Source organism: Myodes glareolus, chromosome 2, assembly GCF_982192425.1.
Source record: "Myodes glareolus chromosome 2, mMyoGla1.1, whole genome shotgun sequence".
Lineage (NCBI taxonomy): Eukaryota > Metazoa > Chordata > Mammalia > Rodentia > Cricetidae > Myodes > Myodes glareolus.
The window spans coordinates 125,435,085-125,455,410 of NC_142027.1; the positions used below are offsets into that span (position 1 = coordinate 125,435,085).

General features: G+C 47.2%; 1 protein-coding gene across 1 annotated transcript; it reads right to left on the reverse strand.

Moving 5' to 3' along the window:
• Positions 1–2,472: 2,472 nt before the first annotated feature.
• Ppp1cc (protein phosphatase 1 catalytic subunit gamma) lies at positions 2,473–19,311 on the reverse strand. The gene is made up of 8 exons (XM_087903659.1): positions 19,096–19,311; positions 8,413–8,544; positions 7,584–7,814; positions 5,692–5,796; positions 4,669–4,892; positions 4,340–4,474; positions 3,611–3,671; positions 2,473–2,764 (listed from the first exon to the last, which is right to left on the reverse strand). The coding sequence occupies exons 1-8, from the start codon at positions 19,148–19,150 to the stop codon at positions 2,694–2,696; spliced, it is 1,014 nt and encodes a 337-aa protein (XP_087759785.1). The 5' UTR covers positions 19,151–19,311; the 3' UTR covers positions 2,473–2,693.
• Between the last annotated feature and the right edge of the window lie 1,015 nt (positions 19,312–20,326).

The following is a 20,326-nucleotide window of genomic DNA, read 5'->3' on the forward strand; positions in this document are numbered from 1 at the left end:
TAGGTTAGTATTTATTAAATTCTTGGAAGCTTTCTCATCCCATAACTTTTGTATATACCAGCACAGGTAAATATGTGTGTGGAGGCAAGAGGTCTTGAGTGTCCTTACTCAGACACTGTTCATTTGTGCCACCATGTCCTTAGCCTCTCCTTGGCATGAAACTCACCAATAAGGCTAGGCCATCAGGATCTGCCCTCCCTTGTTTTGGCACTACAAGCACCACCCCAGCCTTTTCTTATAAGGGTTCTGCAGATCAAGCTGGGGGTTCACGCTTGTACAGCTACTTTACCTGCACTCAAGTCTTGGAGCCTGTCCTGGAACTAGCTTTTGTAGACCAGGCTGGACTCAGTCTCACAGAGATCATCCACCTGCCTCTGCCTCCCAAATTCTGGGATTAAAGGCATGTGCCACCACCATCTGGCTCTGCACATAAGCCTTGTGAAGGTCTTGGAGCTAGACAGTTATTAGCCGCTATATGGGTGTTGGGATTTGAAGCTGGGTCCTTTGGGAAAGCAGTCAGTACCCTTAACTGCTGAGCCATCTTTCCAACCCTAGCAATTCTGACTTTTTGACCATCAAATTGTTTAAGGTTTTATTAAGAACCCTTATTTGTACTTTATGTAACTGACAAAAATTGAAAAACACGGAAATCATGAAAAATATCTACCCATATTTGAAATTACTCAGAAGTCAGTATGAACACCAAGCCTGTGGGTATACTCTCCTGAGGGGAAGGAGGAACCTGTAGTCAGGTACGCATGCACAAGACAGCAATGCAGGAAGCATTCTTTTCCAGTTCCGCTTTAGGCCGAGGAGGCAGTCTGCAGTCCATCCTTCTTTCCTGGGAACTGCTGAGAAGTGACTTTTGCTGTGTCTGCTTTCCCTAACACAACATCACTGGCTTGGACCTCTGGCTGATGTTGCCTGTGTGCTTGTTATGTGTGGAATCAGGATTTGTTTTCTGAGTTAAACCGCCAGGGAATATTCTGGTTATTCTGTCAGCCTGGGGCAGGAAGCTAGTCTGGGCTGGTGTGTACCTAGAACACACCTGTGACATGCAGAAAGGAACTCAGTTGTTCCTCCCAAGTCGCACCTCCAAACCACACGGGTGGCTCACTGATAAAGAGCCCACTAGCCAAATTGAGCCTTTTTCAGTTAAAAAATTTAAAATTTGGTGTACGTCTTGTGTGTAGGGCACCACACACAAAGGCCAGAAGAGGGCACTGGAATCCTAGAGCCTGAGCTACAGGCAGCTGTGTACCCTAATATGGGTGCCCGGGACTACAGAACCTGTCAACCTCCAGCCCCGCTCCATCCTCAAGACTTTCCTTCCCTGTCCTCAGGAGCCCCACCATTGCCCTTTTTCTACACTGGATCTACAATCCCCTACACTTGTCTCCCAAGCTTCCCATCTCAGCTTGCCTTTGGCTTCTCTCAGCTGCCTGGGCTGGACCCCACTGGGATGCAGAGGGTTCTGCTTCCTCCCCTGCAGTCTAGAGCCAGCCCATCCCTCCTGGATTAGCACTTGTCCCTGGCCTCCACTTGTTACACAGGTGTGTGCTGCTTGGCTGTCTCTACAACTATGGCATATTGTATAGAGCACTATGGCTGACTGCCCAAACCAGTTTCAGAGGCTTTGACATCCACAGCTTCAATACCTAGGGGCAGCATCACCTCCCTCTGCACTATTCTGCTGCAATGGTGCCTGTGATGGAATACTTGTCAATAGTTATTACTCAGCAGGGATGCTACCCATTCACAACTGGGACAGTAAAGGCCAGGCAGTCATTCACCTCACTCACGGTATAGCCAGGGCCCTGGCTCCGCCCTGAAGCTTCTCACCCAGCTGTAGACCCAGAATTTGGCCATGACCCTTTAGGGTTACAAGGGTGCATGCAGATAAAGGGACAAGACCCTGGACTAACTTCAAGTTATTTTCTCTGCTCAGGGTCCTATATCAGAAGGCCAAGGCTGATGCCCTTGAACTGCCTGACCTAATCAATGGCTCCCATTTCCCTTCCTCACTGAAGAGGTTTACAGAACATTAGATTCAAGCTCAACAAAGCAAATGTGTAGGAGGTGGGGAGTAGAAAAGCACCCAGGGTCAGCTCTCAGGCCAGACCAAGACACCATCTCTGGTCTTGCCCCATTCCCCACTACCACACATAGACTTGGGAGGTCAGAAGTTGTCCCCAGCTTGGAGCAGAGCACCTGGCTTAACACACACAGCATTCCCCAACTGTAGCAGCAGCAGCAGCACCACCACCATTCCCCCAGAACTGGGAGATCAAAGAACAAAAGTGGAGCTCAAGACAATCAGGAACAAAGGCCAGAGCTCTACAGACAACCCCACCTCCCTCTTCCAGGCTACACAGCAAAGAGTTAGGTCCCAACCCCAAACCGACTGCATGAGGAAAGACAGAAGTGAACTCGGAGGGGCTGCAGCGAGAAAGACAGACAGTCACAAACAGGTTAACAAGCTCGCATTTAATAAGTCTGAAGTCATTCTCAGCACATGGCATTGTACACGGGCATCTGTGGAAACAGATTCATTTTTAACAGGTCGTAGTTTAAAAAAGTCATAGATACTGTGAGTTCTGTATAAACGGGTGGATGGCAAGTTAGTTCCTTTTGATTTATAAGCCTCAGCATCACCGCAGAATAAAGAATGTAGCCAAAGAAAGCGCTATCGATCACTCGTATAGGACAGTGTTGTTTCTATAATTTGAAGCTTTCTGAATGGACGGGTTCAGGCCTGATCCAACTGTAAAAAGATCACTCAGTAAATAGACTATCTGGGAATTGTACAAATTGTCATTAACTTCCATCATTAATAGCTTACCCAGCACTATATCACTATTGCTATTTAAAGTAAAAACCTGCTTTTGAGTCCCCACGGAGGCAGCCTGTGCACGCAGCCTCGATGCCCTGGCCACCTCATGTCCAGGGCGTGCCAATACAGTCCAACAGAAACTTTGGCTTTAGGAAGGAATCACAAACATTGAAAAGAATGGCTTTAATCGTCATTAAGTGTGCGGTGGGAGGGAGTGTGCTTCAGACAGTCTGGGCAGTGTGGGTGGCAGGTCACTCCTGCTGCCAACGCTGCAGACGCTTTGTACATGACAAGACAGAGAAAAAGCAGTCCCTTTCAAACAAACTTAAAAAAAAATTGTTCACAGTGGTTCGTATTAACAGAATGCATTTATGACAATTACATGTACAGTCTCACGCACCCTAGGGCTTTCTTTATATCCTAAAGAAAACAAGCATTTACATTATTCATGATTTATACTAAATTAAAAAAAGGTCAATTGTACACATTTCCCTCGGACAGGATAAACTGCCGAGGTGCATAGCTTAATACCATCATCAGAGTTGTCTGCAAAGGGAACAAAAACGCTTTCTTGAATGAAGTGCCTTTCACTTGCTGATATAACCAGCAAGTGCCAGGAGGAACCAAAATGAAGGAGGGCCCGGCAGGTCCACCTGGGCAAGCTGACCAGCCAGCACACATTACAGTTTAAAAATGAAGGTTATGTATGCTATGTTACAAGTCCCAACTAGGCAGTGTCAAGTGACATCTATTTCTTTGCTTGCTTTGTGATCATACCCCTTGGCGGTGTAACGGGTCTCGTGGCGTTGGGCTTCTTTTTCTCTGCAGGCTTTAGAATCTGCACAGAAGAAAAGACAGCAGGCACCTTAGGAAATGCACTCAGGCTCTCGTCTATTCACAAGTTCCTGCTAACACCGCCCCCACCCCCAAACTCAGAAAACCCTCTAGCACATCACACAGACGGAGCTACTTAGTACATGAGTATTTTTGTGGAGACATGCCATAACATACAGCTAAAATATGTGACTTGGAAAAAAAAAAAAGTTCCCACTGGGGAAAAAAAGTCTAGAGAGCTCCCATAGCCTTGTGGAGTTCTGAGGAAGGCACTGGAGTTTGCAGTCTCTGGGAGGTGCTGAGGGCTACAGCTGAACGACCTTGAAATGCATCAAGCCTACTACACTGAGCAACTGTGAGAAACAGCCAACAACTGAGAAGATGTTATGGCAAAAGAGTCCCATATGGTGGCGCACACCTTTGTGGATCTCTGTTACATCAGAGGCCAGCCTGGTCTACATATGGAGTTCTGGGCCAGTAAGGGCCACACAGGCTGTTTACTGGGGAAAGGTCCCTGTTATTTTTCCTTCCTTTACAGAGTCCACACATTACTCCCACGGGACAAACACAGGGTATTGGGAAAGAAAACAGAGCCTGCTCAGGGAAACAGTGACAACTGTTTTTCTGGAAGTCAGCATAGCCTCAAGCTCAGGAAAAGAGCTGCTGTCTCACCTGGAAAGAGCACATGAGGGTTTCATCCACACTCATCATGGCGCCTGCATTGTCAAACTCGCCACAGTAGTTGGGTGCAGAAAACAGAGTGACTAACTGCCTCTTTGCAAAAAACTCATACCCATCTTCAACCACCTGCAGAGAGACAGTGTCAGTGTGAGCGGCTGCGAGCCTGAGCTGCGCCACGATCCTTCCCCACTGGGCTTGGCCTCCTGCCGCTCTCCCCAGAGGCACACTGTGTGGCAAGCCATACCTACCCACCAAAATCAACAAGGAGAATCTGCTCACACACATGCTCTAAGTGTACATGTAAAATTCAAAATCAATACCTGATGGGCTCTACATATAAGATCCAAATCATGCTTATGGAGAAATTTTGCAACCACTTCTGCACCAAATGTGAAGGACACTCCTCTGTCATTTTCACCCCAGCCTAAGACATCTTTATCGGGGTCAGACCACAAAAGATCACAAAGAAGACCTTGATCTGGTACATCAGTTGGTCTCATAATTCGCCGAATCTGCTCCATAGATTGAAGATCTGGTGATAAACCTATTAAAGAGAACAGGAAAGAACAGTGAAGCAAGCAGAATTGTTCTAAGCACACTGGCAGCCCCTTCCTGTCTAGAGGCTGGTGCTGTCAACGCTGCAGTCAAGCCCGTGGCTCTTTTATTTACTTGGTTTTGGTGAAAACAATGCAGTAACAAAAGTCTGCCACCAAATATACACAAACTTACTGTCCTGGTGTGCAGAGCAATGGGCTAGTCACTTCAACACAGAACACTGTAAAGTCAACAGCCAGTGACTCTGAACCCACACCCCTCCCAACAGAGGGCAGCAAGGCAGACACACCACGTGCCACCATACCACATGCCCAGGAACATCGCTTGGCTGTGAGGCAGCTTTAAAGCCTCTGCTGTCCACAGACCTCCACACCTACATGAAGCCACGACACATTGTTACTTATGTACCCTGTGCTGCCTTAATATAATCTGTGCTTTTTTGATAGCTGCTTAATTTCCAATATTACCCCCAACTCCCACATCTTTTCAGTCTCTGTATACCTCACACACAGCACAGCCAATGGAGCAAAGCAAAACTGCTTTTGGAAGGAGCCCTAGTCAGAAAGGTCTAGGAAAACACATCTGAATAGATGGACGTACTAGGCTAGGTTTTTATTAAAAAACATGCTCTATTTTCAGTCTTCCCTCACACTTGACCCAAAATGATACTGGCTGTCACGATGGACAAGTCCTAGTGTGTGGTACAGCAGTGGCCTGGCAGAGGCCATGTTGCCCAGTCTACCTTTCTGAAGGAGTGGAAGTTACTTGGGTGAAGGCGGGCCACATACCTCCATGACAGCAGAATATCTTCTCATCCACGATGGCTGCAATCGGTAAGCAGTTAAAACAGTCTGTGAACGTTTTCCACAGCTTAATGTTGTATCTTCTTTTGCCTGTGAGAACGCAGACAGTCACTCCACAGTTCATGTAACTGAAATATGCTAGCATCAAGGAACCTTGCAAAAATCAAACCAAACAAAACAGAGTGCCTTTTTTATGAAATACATCTAAAGGCCTAGACTCACTCCGTGGAGAGTCACAGCAGGGCCTACCAACAACCTTTCTGAGCCAAGCTTTCAGGCTAGCCACATGCACCCCCAGCACCTAGATCCTTCCCCGTACAGGCTTGCACTCCATCCCTAGAGAGGCCACAGATTCCACGGATAACCCTGGAAACCGAAAGGAACACAGCCAACATGTCCAATTATCAGCAGCTAATGGAAATAAGATCAAGCAGAAACTGAGGTAAGATGACTCTGACCCCACTTCAAAATCCATTTGGCCCTGTATCCTTTCTCTGTTGAACCTGATGTGTCTGGGCAGTCACTCATTGCCTTTGCTGAGGGCTAGATAGAGGTTCTGTGTCTGCAGTGAGAAGGCCCATGCTCCAAGTGCTGCCTGCAGGCCTCTACAGCCCACATGACTTTACTACAAACCATGGTATGTGTGTACCACATTAAGTGCTGAGCCACCAGACTCCCTTAAGCACCTGCCACCCAAGCCCAAAACCCTCTCCTGGTAGAAAGAGACCAGAGGATACTGCAGCCAAATGCTCAAAACTCCAGACATTTTGTTTGTGTGGCACCCCAATCCTTTAAAGCAGTTCCTTTTTTTACCTCACCAATTCTTTTCAAGGCTTTGGCATCATTTCTGCCAATGATCACCTCAAAGTACAGTCTCACTAGATAATCCAGAGCTGTGTCAGAGTGGGCATCTGAAGCCCTCACAGCCAGGAAGCTGGAGCAGGAGCCACAAGGCTGAGACCAGCATGGGCTACTCAGGAAGAACATTTCAGAAAAGCTCAAACTAAAATGAGATAAATCCAAAATAGACCAGAAAATGCACAAAACATTACTTTGAAATAAAATGGAAAGCCGGTGTGTTGGCGCAAGGTTAAAATGCTCACTGTGCAAGCCTGGAACCCAAGTTCAATCCCCGAAACTGAATTAAAGGTGGAGACAGCCGACTCCACAAACTCTGACCTTCATTCCTGTACCCCTCCACATCGAACACACAATTTAAAAATTAAAAAAAACAAAACAGCTGTTTAATGATTTATTTATTTTTATTTTCCATGCACTGTTGTTTTGCCTGAATGTATATCTGTGTAAGGAGTTGGATCCACTGGAACTAGTTACAGACAGCTGTGAGCTGCTGCCATGTAGATGCTGGGAATTGAACCCGGATCCTCTGGAGGGGAGGAGCAAACAGTGCTCTTAACTGCTGAGCCACCTCTTCAGCCCCACACAATGTCATTTTTAAAGCATTTCTTTCTCCATTAAGCATTATTTCAGAAAAGTCAATGCCCCTTTCCTAAGTACAGCTATGCTAAAAGAACACAACATACATCTCAAAAACAGTTTCATTGCAAGATCCCACTTCCGCACACTGCACCCTAGCACGGTAATGCCAGCAACAGATGCTCTCAACAGAACCAACCTAAGCAAAGTTGTGAAAAGCAGAGTCATTTGGACAGGTTCTCAGAGCCGCACTGGGAACGAAGCCAAGGGTGTCACAGTGGGCTCTTCCCATCCAATCCCATCAGCACCCACATTCAGGCAGCAATCCCGAAGACTAGGATAAGGGCAGATCCATTCTCACCAACTCAAGGGAGTGGTGACATCTTTGCCACCACATAGCACCTTCAAGTTCCTTGTTCTTAGACTCACAAAGTACTTACATTCATCGTAAAATCCGTAGATTCTATTGATGCTGGCACACTCATGGTTCCCTCTGAGAAGGAAAAAGTTCTCCGGATACTTGATTTTGTAGGCCAGCAAGAGGCAGATTGTCTCCAGTGACTGCTTGCCCCTGTCCACATAGTCCCCGAGAAACAAATAGTTGCTTTCTGGCGGGAAGCCACCGTATTCAAACAGTCGGAGTAAATCATAGTACTGCCCGTGAATGTCACCTGGAGATGAGAACTTCTCAGTGTTGCCATCTGCACAGCCCCCAGCTCAATGACAAAACCCTGGCAAAGCATCCCTTAACCGTCCATCACACATGACAATGGCCTCTAACAAGTTCACAGGCAACACTAATTCCCAACCTTGTAGCATATTTAGTCCAAAAGACCATGTCCAGAGTCCCCCACAGATACAACTAATTAACTTATTTTGTAGTAGAGAGTATCTTGTCTCAGCAAGTTTCCTGCCTAGTACTGCAGTTCCCTCTAAGATCACTGAAACCTGGGCTTAGCTTCAGGGTCCTGTGTCAGGCCACCCTCTGAGTGTCCAGTGAGCCTAGCTCCTCACAAGACTAGCAGCCACTAGTGCGGCCACACCAAAGCCAGGGGCGCCTCCCACACAGACTGCTCAGTTTTAAAGGATGGCCTACACCTGCCGACAGCAGAGTGAGCCCAAGTAGACCAGGCCACCACCCCACCCCTGCGCAGGACCCATAATCCTTCAGAGAACAACTTTAAAACTCAAAAGCTGGAACATGAAGGGCCTTTAAGGTGCCTGACTGAGGGTCAGCTGAACGGGAAACACACTTAGTGCCACACTCACCACATATCTTGAGTGGTGCTTCAAGTTCTAGAAGGATAGGCTGACTGAGGAAGATCTCCCGAGACTTCAAGCAGAGTCCTCGGATTTCGTTCTCCTGTAGCTGGACATTCTTGCCTGGCTTGGACCCCCTCACTGTGGAAAGAATGGCAATTAGGACACAGCTTCACATAGAAATGTTTAATTTAGGGCCTCAGTAGCCAAGAGCCCTACTGTTCTTGCAGAGGACCGGAGCTCTAGTCCCTTCAACTGTGGCAGGCAACTGTAGTTACACATCTGTGGAGCCTGGGCTGGCACCTGCCTTCAAAATGCACAGGGCCACACGCATAAATAAAAATAAATAAATAAAACTTCAAAACTGGGCTGGGATCGGACAGTGGTGGCACATGCCTTTAACCCCAGCACTCGGGAGGCAGAGGCAGGAGGATCTCTGGGAGTTTGAGGACAGCCTGGTCTACAAGACCAAAACAAAAAAATTGGGCTGGGCTTGGTGGCACATGCCTTTAATCCCAGCACTTGGGAGATAGAGGCAGGCAGATCTAAATAAAGTTCAAGGCTAGCTTGCCTACAAAGGGAGTTCCAGGACAGCCAGGGCAGAGAGAAACCCTGTCTCAAAAAACCAAACTAAAACTTAATTTGAGAAGTGGGGAGTGGTGTGATAATTTTTCTTTTAATGTTAAACACCTGTTAGAAGTTGGCTGGCCTATAAGGTCTCAGCTGGAATCTTAAGATGTCAAAAGTTATATACTTCAAGTCAAGCCAGGTTCCTTCACAGTACTCTCAAGATCACCCTAGCTGGGCCTGGATCTGATGTGTCAGAGTGCCATTCCCTGAATATCCTCCTACCCTGTGCTACATCCAAGATACCAGGACAGTGCCTTGTACTGCCAAGACTCTCTAGTTTTAGAATGAACTCAACTTTGCATTGGGAAAGGCCATGCTATTATGTGATGTCACTAAGTCTGTCCTCAGAACAGCTTGACTTAACAGTTACAAATGTCCAGAATTGCCTCCCCATCATTGTTTTCAGAATCGAGTGTAATTCCATGGTCTTTCATTTATGAGGTCTGTTATTTGCATTCCATTTTAAAATGCCACAGTAGGGGCTGCAGAGGTCATTGGTTAAGAGCACTGGCTACTCTTGCAGAGAGAACCCAGATTCAACTCCCAACATCCACATGGCAGTTCATAACTCTGTAACTCCAGTTCTAGGGGGTATAACACCATCTCTGGCCTCTGAGGACACTAGACAAGCATTCAGTGCACAACCATACATGTAGGCAACACAACCACATACATACAACAATTTTTAAAAAATTCACTAGAAACTAGATAGGTAGATGGCCTGGCCAGTAAAAACTGCTTTGCAAGCAAGCATGAGGACTTAGGTTTGAGCCCAAAAACTCAAAGAAAGCCAGCCTGATGGCCCACATCCACAATTCCAGTGCTGCAGAAGCAGAAACAGGCAGATCTCTGTGACTGGACAGCCAACCAGTCACCTAATCTACTTGGCGAGCCAGTGAGAAATCCATCTAAGGGGGGGGCACTCTTGAATGAATGATACGATACAACTCTGAGGTTGTCCTCTGACATCCATATCCAAAATATGTCACAAGCTTCTTATGTATACTTCAGTACACACTGTGAACACAATGAGAAATGTCAGCACTGGCTGAGAGAAAGTCTCCTTCCAGGCATCCAAGACAATTCTTGGTCCAGCACCAGCCATGGCCTCCTGAGCTCTGCTCACCGCCTCAGTAAGGTCTGCTCACAGCCCATGCCCCAGGAGGCAAGTATGACAGCAGTGGAGACATCTGTGCGGGTTCCGGTTACAAGGGCTGAGACAATCATTATGTAGACTGAAGAAACAGCTCTAACTGCCAAGGATCTGAACTCTTCAGTTCTGAAGCAGCTGCTTCATGGAACGGCTGCTACAGGCCCCACTTGCTGCACGTCTGGTTTGTCCAAGGGAATCTTGGAATCAAGCTGGAATCTCTGCTGTTTGGTACAGAAGACTGTCCCTCAGAGCCAGGCTAAGCAGCCCATTTAAGAATGCACCTATCAACCATAAGCCAGTGTCAATGAATTTCTTTTTAGCAGAACCCTAAACCTAAATGATCTCATTGGCTTAAACTTTGTTCAAATTGCAGGCTTTGTCTTCAAATCAAAAGCTATTTGGCCTGATAGCTAAGCAACAACAGAAAGTCTAACCAAGGCTTATGCAGCTTTTGGTTCTGCAGTAGAACAGATATTCCCGGAGAGGTCTGCTAGGTATCTCCTGCTATGTAGTGCTGTGTCCACTCAAGGCTGCATCTATGCTTGAAAACCAGAGCCTTAGGGAAGCTGGCCTTCAGCCTGCACTGCCACACCCCCCCCCTTTCTCTGAAGGAATAAGTTCATCAGGAATGGAATGGTATGCAAAGCAACATCAGTTTTTCAGTGAAAAATGAGCAAGGAAGGACAAGGAAAGAGTGAGCTTTCAAAGCAGGGAGAAAAAAAAAACAGGCACAAGAAGGGATAGGGAGCCAACCAGGAGTGGATCCTTATATGCAGCTTCGAACTCTTCGTACTCACCCCAATATAACTGGACTGAAAGACAAAAGTGGGCTGAGAGTAGACTGACAACATCGGGTGCCCTTCCTTCTCTATTTTCTACCTTACTTTTGGTTACATTGGAGGACTCGGAGCCTGTCTGCCTCAAGTACTGTGGTAACAGAAACCTTAAAAAGTAGAGTCTGGTGGAGCCAAACACAAGTCTCCCTTTTTGTGTGTTTGTTTTTTGAGACTTGGTTTCTCTGTGTAGCATCAGAACTGGAACTGAAACTCACTCTGTAGACCAGGCTGGCCTTACACTCAGAGATCCGCCTGCCTCTGCCTTCCTAGTGCTGGGATTAAAGATGTGTGCCACCACCACCTGGCCACAGATCTTGTATCTTTAGCCATTTTTAGATACTGAGCCATCTTTCCCAGCACCATCCCCTTTCCACCCTTTTGTGTGGTCTTACACAGCAAGCACTTTTACCCACTGAGCCATCTCTCACCAGTTCCCCTTCTATGCTGGTATACAACATTTACTTATGTATACAACATTCCTTCCCTGTGTGCCTGCAGGCCAGAAGAGGACACCAGACCTCATTATAGATGGCTGTGAGCCACCATGTGGTTGCTGGGAATTGAACTCAGGACCTCTGGAAGAGCAGTCAATGCTCTTAACCACTGAGCTATCTCTCCAGCCCCAACTAAAGCCCCCCCCCCAAGATAAGCAGCACTCAGGACAGAGACATGGGGGACCTCTGCCTTACTGGCCAGAAACCTGGGCAGGCTGCCCAGAAGGAGACTTATTTTAGGTTAGAAGGGAACTCCTGGAAGCTTCTGGTTTCAATAGGAATCTTCTTCAGCAGAGCCCACACTTGTGAATGAGTGGCCCATTCTTATGTCTTTGATGAGAATCTTCATTATCTAACTTCTGGTACAGCTCACAGGCTTCCTTTGTTACAGGGTTCTACTGGAGAAAGTCAGATGTTGCTAATATATCCCTTGGTTCTGAAAGTATCCACTGCCACTTTAGACAGTTTATGAGCCTTTTATTTATTTATTTATTTTTAAGATTTTTGAGACAAGATCTTACTACATAGCCCTGATCAATCTTGAACTCAGAGATCTGCCTGCCTCTGCTTCTGCAATGCTGAAACTAAAGATGTATATACCACCACTACCAGCTGTTATTCTTGACACAGGAGTTCACCATGAAGCCCAGACTAACCTTGAAATTCAAAATCTCCTGTAGCCTCACCACTCCACCTGGCTTCTTTTCCATTTTTCCCCCCAGAATGGGACAGAAGTTGAGTACTGTCCCTTCTGATGAGATGTAAAGATTAGATGCATCTCTTATAACAGATTTATTTCTATCTGAAAACTGGTACACATTACTCATGGCGTCAGAGCTTAACTCCATCCATCTAGGTAGTTCAAGGGAAAACAAACTACAAAAGCATCTGCTGCCAGAGCTGGCAACAGCTGCTAACTGCAAGGACTGCCCAGACTTCAACTGGAGGCTGCTCCTTGCCCCAAGAACACACCACTTTCTAAACCACTGGCAACCAGCTCCAATTGTCAGTCTGATTGGCCTGCTCATTGAGACCCCCTGATGTAGGTGGAAGTCTGCACCCATCTTTCCTGTTAATTCAAAACTTCTGAATCAAAACACAAAACACTCCTTTAATCCCAGCACTTGGATGGCAGATGCAGACAGAGCCCAAGGCCAGCATGGTTTACACAGAGGAAACCCAATCTCAAAATGTTACCTCCGCCCCAACATAGGCTTACACTCTTCAAAACAGGCTTTGCCAGGCATTCCCAGGGAGCACTGGGTATGTTCTAAAAACTGCCAAATCAGCAAGATCTGTTTTAGCTCTCAGTGCCAAGCAGAATGACTCCCAAAACTAAGTTGGAGGACTCTGTCTGGCTTGGTGCTATAGATCTTCACTGCTGCTGGGTCTGCCTGCTACTCCCAGTGAGGTATCTTCTGGCAAGAAGGGGACATAGGCATGCTGGTAGCTAACAGCAAAGGCTGTTCTGCAGAAACTACTCACCCAAACATCACTAACATCATCAGTACATCATAGAAGTTCCACCGAAAACTCCACTGTTAACAAACCCGAGCTGATAAACCCAAGGTCAATCAGGGTGCTATCCATGGTCATTTGCACCCCCAGCATCTTTCCAGACAACAGTAATTTTCCACAGCCTAGCAAAAGCAAAGGAGACAGCATTACAAGAGTAGAGGAGACTGAATAATGGGGGCTAGAAAAGCCTTCTCCATGGAGTTGGTGGAATCCTTGCCCATCATGCACCAAGCCCTGGGTTCCACCCCTGCATAAAACTGGGCTTGGTACCAACAAAATCTGAAGTGCAAGGCCATTTTCATCTATACAGAAGTGTCCAGACCAGTCTAGGACACAGGAAATCAAGAGCAGCACAAAGGAAGAAGTCAGCAGCCCTTGCTGTCTGAAGACACCCTACTTAAGCAGTAGCCAAGCGCACCAGCTTTAGTGCCAGCACTTGGGAGGCAGGATCAGGCAGGCTATTGGGAGCCCAAAGCCAGCCTGACCTACACAGCGAGATCATGTTTAAAAAAATTTACCTTAATAGTATTTTAAAATTTGTTAGAAAAAGATCAAGGCCAGCCTGGTCTAGAGAGAGTTCCAGGACAGCCAAGACTGATACAGAGAAATCTTGTCTCAATACTAAATAAATAGAGATCTCAAACCAAATAAATTTAGTAAGTATTTTCAACACTGTACACTTTCTCACCAACAACCAAGTTATTGTCTACAAAACCTGAAAGCTCACTCGGGAGGCAGAGACAGGTGGATCTTTGTGAGTTTGAGGCCAGCCTGGTCTACAAGAGCTAGTTCTAGGACAGGCTTCAAAGCTACAGAGAAACCCTGTCTCGAAAAAGGAAGGGGAAAAAAAAAAAGCCTAAAAAAACCCCCTGAAAGCTACAGAAACTTTCCAAGAATCCTCTTTTTCCTCCCAGCTACCAACAAGAAAAGTACTCGTTCCACCTCACTGCTGCACACCATCCCTGTCAGCGGGCTGGGATCTGCTGCCATCATGCACACTCCAGACTTTAAGGATGACTCCCATTTCCTCAATGTGGAAAGCTGAAATGTGCCTAAAAAAGTTCTAGTTGCCAGGCAGTAGTGACGCACGTCATTAATCTCAGCACTCGGGAGGCAGAGGCAGGTGGATCTCTGAGAGAATGAGGCCAGTCTGGTCTACACAGTGAGTTCCAGGACAGGCTCCAAAGCTACAGAGAAACCCTGTCTCGAAAACCAAAAAAAAAAAAAAAAAAAAAGAAAAACAAACAAACAAAAACAACAACACCCTCAAGGACTCATTTTACTTTCTGTGCTGAACATGAAGCCAATTCACTGAAAACAGAGGATTTAGCCTAAGCCAGGTATTGGACTGTCACTGTCACCTCTACAATCTCATCATTCAGGTGGGAGACAGGAGATCAAGAGTTCAAGGTCATTCTCAACCACAGGTGAACACATTTCTGCATCAGTGCTTTATCCATCTAACCCTATGAATTTCCATTTTTTGTGTGAGCCCTAGAAATACACCTTTCAAAAATAAGGACATCACTAACCCGAATACCGGAGGGGGGAAACATAGGTTCCACAGAACCTATGAAGACAGCATCTTGCCTTCACCCTACTGATAGACAACTGTGACCTCAAGACTAAAATAAAAATTCCTTCCAGAACCTTTAATCTCAGCACTCGGAGGCTTCTGGGATTAAAGAAAAAGGAAAAAAAACAAAAAAAAGGGAAAAAAACTTAAAAAAAAAAATCCTTCCAGAATTCCTGCTCAGGGAAATGGGATCTGCCTTACTTTAAGGGGTCTGCGGGGGACAATTCCCACCTGGACCTTTCTCCCTCATATTTTAGGCTGTGAGGTGTGCCAGCAGCCCCAGCATAAATCAATGAAAGCCTAGGATTGTTCTGCTGCCCCGCATCTCCCAAGCAAAGGGGCAGTCAAAGTTCTGGGCGTCATCTTTGCCAAAGTGGGGGTTTTTTAAAAGGCCCCAAAGCACCTGCAGATCACTCCTGCCCTGTCTTCCAGCTGAAGTATGAGAGGACACACCTGTCCTCGCTGAGAGCCAAACTTTAAGTCAGGAAGTCCCTATTAAAATGATCTTGCTTGTGTACTCTGCTGTTTTAAGATCTGCTTCAAGACAGTCAAGTCCATCATCTTCACCTATCTTTCAGAAAGGACCTTAGCTACAGCCATCTGGATCCTCTAGAGCAGGAGCCCTGAAAAGCTACAAGCAGATTAGAGACTTAGGACCTCAGACTGTCTTCAGAAAGATGAAAACTAACTGGTAAGCAGTCTGTATTAATGTAGCCACTTCCCCAGCCTTGCACCCTGGCCATGACCTTCCTTTTCAAAAACAGGCTTCTCGCACACTGAGATGTGAAGCAATTACAATCACCTGGTACTCAAGAAAAATGCTAGCAGTTTCATGATGCACCCCAATTTCAAATCCCCCCCTTAAAAACTCAAACAACAGAGCAGGAGGCCAAGTCCAAACACAGCTAGACTATTTTCTACTTAAATCTCTTCTGCTTGAGCACGGAAGCAGCAATGTGTTAACATCAGAATGTGCTAAGGAGTAACACACAGACCTTCCATCAGAGTGGCTGACCATGGACAACATGGACTGGGCTCAGGGAAAAGCTACTGCATTCAGAATACAGATGGCAAAGCTGTAGTGCTTATGACCCAAAATCAATTTCCTGTTTTTAAATAGGGTCTCTGTCGTCCAGGCTGGCCTCTAATGAACTCATTATGCAGCAGAGGCTAGCCTTGACATCCTGACTCCATCTAAGTGCCAGGAATACGGGTATACCGCGTCACCATTTAGCCTTGGTGGCCTGTAACTTATTCTGTGAACCAGGCTGGCCTTGAACTCAGAGATTCACCTGTGCTTTCCAGACTTAGGATTAAAGGTGTGTCACCATGCCCACCGTAAAATTTATTTCTATTTGTCTGTTCGAGTTATGACCTGTATGTATGTGCCATTAGAAGCCAGGTGCCTGATCCTCTAGAACTAGAGTGATAGGCGCTGAGCTGCCTGCTGTGCGTGTTGGGAACTGAGCTTGGATCCTCTGAAAGGAGTAATATATGCTCTTAACCATCTCTCCAGCCCTTGTTTGTTTGAGACAGGTTCTATGTATGGCTGGCTGGCATGGAATTTGTTATGTAGACCAGAGTGGCCTTTCAACTTACAGTTCTGGAATTAAAGGTGTGGTGCTGCCATGCCCAGTGTCACCTTTTATTATTAAAGAACCCCTTAACTAGTTCATACAGCTCTCAAGCTAGGACTTTTGTGAGACAGATGTTGGTTGCTACCCAACACAGCCTGGCCTAGAACGTCTGGATTATCATGACTCAGACTCCAAAGTGCTTTGGGTACCAAGGAGTCCCCACTACAAAAGATCAATTATCAATGTGAAAAAATGCCTCATCAAGTGACAAATCTTATTTCTCCCTTCTAGAATTAAACTCAATTTTTCTTAAATTTGTATTATGTGTGCGCAAATACACACTTTTCGGGAGCGTTTGTGGAGGGGAGGTGAATGGATAACTTTCAAGAGCTGGGTTCTCATCTCAATTTCATGTGGATCCTGGGGATCAAATCAGGTCTTCAGGGTTAAGGGCAAGAGCCATTATCAAGTAAACCATCGCTATAGTCTAAGAATTACTTAAACCTTACTTCCAGTGTTTAGAGATGAAGGTTCTGAAGGCGTTACAGAAAGCATAATACCACATTCTCTAAAGATATGCACACATCCTCAGCAGATGGCTGTGGTTTCTGTTAAGTTCATAGTTCATGTACAGAGGTAAAAAGAAACATATACTGTGTAGCTAGGTTATCATCAAAGCATTTAGATAGTCTTACTCTATTAAATTCAAAAGAAAATAAGAAAACCAGCCTGGACATGAGAGTACAGAGGCAGGCAGACCTCTGAATTTCAGGCTAGCCTTTGCTTCGTAGTGATACTCAGACTCAAAATTTAAAAAGTAACTCTCAAGAAACTACAGGGGCTGGCCAATTGTGGAGCATGACTTTAATCCCAGCACTTGGAAGGCAGAGGCAGGTGGATCTCTGTGAGTTTGAGGTAGACCAGCCTGGTCTATATAAGAGAAACCCTGAACCAAAACCCACCCCCCCAAAAAAAGAAAGAAAAGTGTGGTGGTGGGGGAGGTGAGGTGATGGTTCAGCAGTAAGAGTGCTTGCTACTCTTGGGGATCATCCCAGTCCCATTTCCAGCACTGACGGCAGCTCACAACCACCTCGAGCTCCAGATCCAGAGGACCCAATGCCCCTTTCTGACCTCCTTGGGCATAGGCATGCATGTGGTCCACATACACACATGCAGACAAAACTCAAAATATAAAATCTAAAAACAAAGTTTTTTAAAGGCTGAGAAAGGAAAGTTGGTGAGGCAAGTCTGACCTATGTTGGATCTCCAGAATCTACACAAAGATGGGAACCAACTACACCCAACTGTCCTCCACTCCCATGTGCTGTGGCCTGTATGTACCCACACACACACAAAAAAATTAAAAGTAAACAAATTTAAAAACAAAAGATGAGCCAACTTTCAGCATAATTTTAAACATAAAAAAAAAATCAGGCCAAGGTGGTGGCACATGCCTTTAATCCCAGCACTCGGGAGGCAGAGGCAGGTGAATCCCTGTGAGTTCGAGGCCAGCCTGGTCTCCAAGAATGAGTTCTATTACATTTACACTGTAATGTTACTGTTACACGGGGGAAACCCTGTCTTGAAAAACCACACACAGACACACACACACAAATTAAAAAAAAAATCAAATCTAAATTGGGGATGCAGCACAGGTGGTGGAGTGCTTACTCAGCATGGATGAAGCATTGGGTTCAATACCCAGCACTTCATAAACACAGGCTTGGTGGCTTGTAAATTCTAGTACTTTGGAGGCAGAAGGATCAGGAGGTTCAAGGCCAGTTCTGGCTCCTTGAGACTCTAAGGGGGATGGTGATAAAAGCCTTTAATCCCAGCACTCAGGAAGGGGAGGGAGGCAGATGGATCTGAGAGTTTGACCCTAGCTGGCCTACATACTGAGCTCCAGACCAGTCAGGACAGAGAGACCTTGTCTCAATAAAAACAAAACAAAAAAGAGACCCTATCTAAACAAAACAAAGTATTAAGGGGAGAAAATGCACAAATTTTTAAGAAGACATTTTGCTTTTCTTTCAAGGCCTCACTTGAAAACACCTACCAGCAGAACTCTGCAGCCCATCACCATGCACATACTGCATGTTACACTCCAAAAGCAAAAGCAGTCAAAGTCAGCTAGCTAACACTGTCAAGGGCCCAAATCCAGAAAGGGATTCGGAACACCTCAGCATTTGCTCGGGAATTAGTGGGGAGAGGGATTTTGAGACTCTATGTAAAATTTTAAAACCCACTGCAGCGCCCCCCACCCCGTCTTAAGTCGGACAAAAGGAAAGCTTTATTTTAACCTTTCCTAAGCCACTGGGCATGCCCTGTGCTCCCACAGGGTTAACAGCGAAAAGATAGCAGGTTCTGTCTAGATCCTGGCTGCCAGGGGTTTCAACCCGACTGTTGACTGTGTCCTTGGTCCAGCGAGGTCTTTGAAGTTTCTCCAGCGAAACACTTCCAGGATAAGAGCACCTACCTTGCTGGGCGCTCGCTGAATGAATGTAGCAGCATGCCCCTATCCTCAGGACAACAAACAATCTGATGAGCAGAGAGCGACACTGTCACCCGGGCCCGGGCTGGGTCTGTGTGCAGATGCACGTTCAAGGGGAAAGAGCGCGGGAGGGAGGATGGTTTGGGTGGGGAGCAGAATGCAGGCGCCGGGATCTCACTGCCCTGGGACGTCGCCCCGCCAAGTCACACCGATGGGTCCTTAGGCTTTCCAGATTACGAGAATGTGAAAGCAGGGGCGACGGGGGGGGGGGGGTGGTGTGGTGGTAATAAAAAGACGGGGTCCCCAGACCCGGAGGCGCTGTATGCGCGCCCCAGAACCAAGAGGCTTCCGAGAAGGACCGGCCCCCGCCACTGGGCCTGGTACCCACCGGCCCACGCCCGCCCGCGTGCGGCTCACCTTCCAGCAGCCGTTGGATGATGCTGTCGATGTTGAGTTTATCGATATCCGCCATCGCCGTCCCGCCGCCGACCCTCCCGCAGCGGCGCTGCCGCCTGCTCGCGCCCGGGTCTCACACGTCCTCCTTCCTCACGCCACGAGCCCCACGAGCGGTGGTGGCGGCGGCGGTGGCAGCAGCAGCCGCGGCGGGTCCCCCCCCCCAGCCGCCCCGCTCCCGGCTTCCTCCTCCTCTCGCCACTGGAACCACGAGAAGAACAAAATGGCCGCCGACTCGTCAAGCCAGCCTCGGGCGGCGCACGGATGCGCGCGCGGGAGTGCAGCGGCCGGGCCGGGACTTCTTTACAGGCCCATAGGGCGCGCGGGAAGGGGCGGGGCTGGCTGCTGGAGGGGGCGGGGCCTCCGCGCGCAGGGGGCGGGGCCCTGGCAGAGACGGTTGAGCGACACCACTTCCGCGCGCGGGATCCTTCCGCCAAACGGGCGGGGGGGGGGAAATAGAACACCCCCCATGGCTGGAAAGTGAAATTGCAAAGTTGGCGCGCGCGAGTTGGAGGTCGCTATTATCGGGCGGCTGCGCGCTGCGAGGGTGAAGGTCTCCTCTCGGTCCTGCTGATTTGGACAGACAGATGTCGGCTGACTTGGCGGGGTGGGAGCCCACCAGGGAGTCACCCGTCGGAACCAATCTGGGTTGAGGTTGCCCATGGAGGATCATAAGGAGGTTAGAGCGTTGAGGATTCAAATACGATGGCTCATATTGGTGAACAAGAGGAGCTAAATATATGGCTCATGGTAAGAACGCTTGTCTAGTATGTGTGAGATCCTGGGTTCAAGCAATGCCAAGATTTTGTAATACTACAATAAAGTATCTAAGATCCAGTATTTGAAAAAAAGAAAGCCTCCCCCAGATAAACCAAAATGTTAAACCATCGTGAGTGGCACATATTTCAGTAACTTGCGTACCTCTTGCGTGCGCTTCTGCAATTTTACATTTTAGGCAGAGGTAATTAAGGTAATTCTTACCTTAATTCTGTAAGGTGCCAGAATTATCTTTGAATTATTCTTCTTGAACTCAGAAAGTTATATAATAGCTGAAAGATTCTCCCCTGGATTTAGCCCGAGCAGGATTGATTGGACGCGCGGCAGAAAATAAGATGGGGATTTGCACATTTCGCCGGGTTAGAGGCTGCTGTGCGCCCGCCGAGCTTCAGCATATTTGGCTGCTGCTTGCCTCTGG

Bases quoted from the DNA above. Each gene is read 5' to 3' on its own strand.
- Ppp1cc (XM_087903659.1), bottom strand. From the start codon at position 19,150: ATGGCGGATATCGATAAACTCAACATCGACAGCATCATCCAACGGCTG. The intron at 8,545-19,095 runs GTGAGCCGCACG...TTCTTTCCACAG, and splicing joins CATCCAACGGCTGCTGGAAG to TGAGGGGGTCCAAGCCAGGC. The intron at 3,672-4,339 runs GTGAGACAGCAG...TCTTCTGTGCAG, and splicing joins CCCTCATGTGCTCTTTCCAG to ATTCTAAAGCCTGCAGAGAA.